We start from the raw sequence: 3,113 nt of genomic DNA on the forward strand, positions 1-3,113 counted from the left end.
CGGGCGCGCCGCTACTTACTGGTTCGGGCGGCCGGCGTGGAGGCGGCCGCGGCGCGCTCCGTGGAGTTGCAGCCGGAGACACGCTTGGCTGCCTGGAAGGCGCTGCAGGAGGCGGAGGAAGGGCCGCTGCGGCCCCGCCGCAGACCTCTGCCTCGGGGGTGACCACTACTCACCGCGCCCACCCTGCGCGCCCCCTCCCCTTCTTTTCTCACTTCATTTTTTCTCTCCAGTCCCCTCCCGCGCCTGGCTCTCCTGCCTGAGCCCCGAACCCACGTCCCCACCGCACTCCGAGGAGGCCGGTGCCAGCCATGAGCCTTTTGTTCTGGGACCGCTCCGCGTCGGCTGCGCTCTCCTCGCTCGGGGAAGCTCGCTCCCCAGGCACAGCCTGGTCCCTTCCCCAGCTACCTGCAGCCCTACTGGGGACGCTGCTTGGAGGCTGGAGAGGGGGCTGGAGAGAGGCGCAGGAAAGCGGAGTTGCCAAGATCCGGCGACTCCGGGAAGCGGCGGCCCTGGGAGCCCGGGGACCCAGCAGGGGCAGGTGCGAAGGGATCCCAGCCATGTTCCCCAAAAGAGGCTAAACCTGGAGCACCCCTCGCCCCGCCAACCCCATTCTCACTGTCCCTGCCTGAAACCGCACAAGGGTGTGCGGTGGGGCCTCAGTCTCTAGAAAACCCAGATGATGCTGAGGTGCTCTTGAATCGGCCACTCCAAGTATCAATATGAATGTTGCTGACAAATTCCCTTGGATGCCTAGCAACAGAGCCTAGCACTGTAATAGATGCTCAAGAAATACTTGCTAAATCAAGGCATGAATTGCATGCAGCAGAGCTGGTTAGGAGGTAGTTTAAGTCCGTGTTCTGGCTTATAGATAAGGTTACTAAAATCCACTGTTCATTCAACATACATGTTGAACCCCTTCTATGTGAAATCATCATGCTAGGTGCTGGTCATATGGCAGAAAACAAGATAGACATGGACCTTGCCTTCATGGGCTTACTGTCTAGTGACATAAGGTCAAGTTGGATTGCTGCTACCTTCACTTACAGAAGAGAAAGTGACTGCCCAGTTCATTCCCAAGCCTGCCAGCTGTGGTCCTAAAATTCTAAACTAGCAGGTGCTTTCTGAATTGCGTGCCACTCTAGGGCACCTTAAAAGTTTTGGGGAGCCCTTTATCAGCAGTGTCTTTCTCATCGTCCATTGCCACTGTCCTATTCAGGTTTCTGAGTACAAGGGCAAGATTCACAGATGTCTATTGTGACCTGTGGGAAAGGTTGGTAAGTGCTTTGTCGCTGAACCCTACAGGCTCCCACTGGAGCCCGGAGTTCTCTGCAGACCCTGTTCAGGCAAAACTCTACCAATCTGTTGGCGCTACTCTGACTCTTCAGCCCTTTGGGCAGGTTCCCCAGGTGCTTCAGAGCCACTTTCTCTGGACTCTGTCTCTACACTTTGCCTCCCTCTATTAGAAGATGGAGAGGAAGGCTGAGACACATAAATGAGACAAACAAGGAATTTCTGCTTCTCCCAACCATGTCCCCCTCCCCCAGACACCAGTATGTATGTACGTTCTGTTCCCAAGCCCAAAGGGAGCTGCTGCTAAGCTTCTAAGAAAGGTTTTTGAGCCTCACTCTGCCCTCTCCCCCTTAACTGTTCATGGGCAGTTGGGCTCCAGCCCAGTTACTGCAATGCAATGTTTTTACCTGCATCAGAGTCAGAGAGGGGTGTCAGCAGAGAAAAATACTCTCTCCTGAAATGTCCAAGGATGGGGAAGCAACACTGACATTTATTGAATGCCCCCTCGCCTTCTCATTTTTCTCTCCATTTCACCTTTCCTACATCACTTTGAGGAAGCTCTCACTGGCCTCTTTTGACAGATGAGAAGATCAAAGCTCAAAGAGATAAACATTCCCAAGGTCACAAGACAGAGATTCAAAGCCAAGTTTGCCTGACCCAAAGGCCCATGCTCTCCATGGCAGAACCTTGTGAGCTCATCTGGTCCCTGGACCCATGAATTTGCCCCTGAAGCTGTCAGATGGCTTTTTGTGGGTAATGAAGATCTAAATATTATATTATCCAAGACTCCAGCCCTCCTTCTCTGCAAAACGAATTAGGCTATCCTTGGGTTCCGGAGTCTACTTCAGGGAATTAGTTCACTACCAAGGAAATTCCTGGGCACAAAATGCAGCCTTTGGATGCTTCGTTATTCAGCCAATTTGCAAACATTTATTGAGCATCCCTGTGTGGGAGACAGGTTGCACGTCCTCATTAGAAGCTATTTTGGCCCCTGGGTAATGAAGGGCCTTCCCCCAGAATGGCATCAGCAGAACAGTTAATGGCAGGGAAGGGAAGTTTGAGATGGACACTGTTGGGTTGAGGAGTAGAACGGGGGTCTAGGGCTCCTGATCTGGGTTAAAGACTCCCACTAGTCACTGGCCTTTAGGATCACCTTTCTACTGAATCCCTGGGTACCTCCCCCCCCCACCCCTGCCACCAGCCTCTGGGGCTTTCTCTCACCTCCACTTTCTCTCACCTCCACCTTCTCAGAATGTAGAGAAAGACAAGTCTGTGGCAAATAAATAAATCAATCACCAAAAATAAATCAGTAAATAAATCTCAGCACTCTCTTCCCCAACTTGCCTCAAATCAAATCCAACTCCTCCTAAACTGCGTTTGTTTTGCACTGGACTGCACGGGACGGGGGAGGGGGCGGGGGTCCCTCGCCCAAGAAAAACAACTTAGCATATTAACCCTTTGTGCGACTGCACTCTCCTTCCATCCCCTTCGGTTCTCCCCTTTGATTATTTACAGACTGGATTCCACTTACCCAAAGAAGGAGGAAAGCAGGGGTCTGTGTAGAGAAAAAACATCCAAACCAGACGCCGCGCGGAGCGGTTCCCCCTCCCTCTGTGCGGCCGCAACTTCCATGGCTATTGCTGCTGGCGGGTTAAGTCTGGTGGCAAGAGACCGCCTGGCGTCCCTGCGGCAGGAAAACAAAGCATCGTGGCGCAGAGTCTCCCTGCACCCGCCGGTCCCCGCCAGGAGCCCCGAGCTGGCGGCGGCCCGGCCCCGGGGGCGCGCCGCGGGGCCCCGCCGCCGCCCCGGGCCGGGGGCCGCCC

General features: G+C 54.4%; 1 protein-coding gene across 1 annotated transcript in view; it reads right to left on the reverse strand.

The window, feature by feature from the left end:
- The window catches only part of KCNK10 (potassium channel, subfamily K, member 10), a 150,253-nt gene that overhangs the window by 146,625 nt on the left and 515 nt on the right, over positions 1–3,113 (reverse strand). Inside the window, exon 2 of the mRNA XM_008571982.1 lies at positions 2,822–2,965. Coding sequence (XP_008570204.1) covers positions 2,822–2,864 — 43 coding nt within the window. The 5' untranslated portion in view covers positions 2,865–2,965. The remainder of the gene's footprint in view (positions 1–2,821; positions 2,966–3,113) is intronic.

Source organism: Galeopterus variegatus, unplaced genomic scaffold (assembly GCF_000696425.1).
Source record: "Galeopterus variegatus unplaced genomic scaffold, G_variegatus-3.0.2 Scaffold742, whole genome shotgun sequence".
Lineage (NCBI taxonomy): Eukaryota > Metazoa > Chordata > Mammalia > Dermoptera > Cynocephalidae > Galeopterus > Galeopterus variegatus.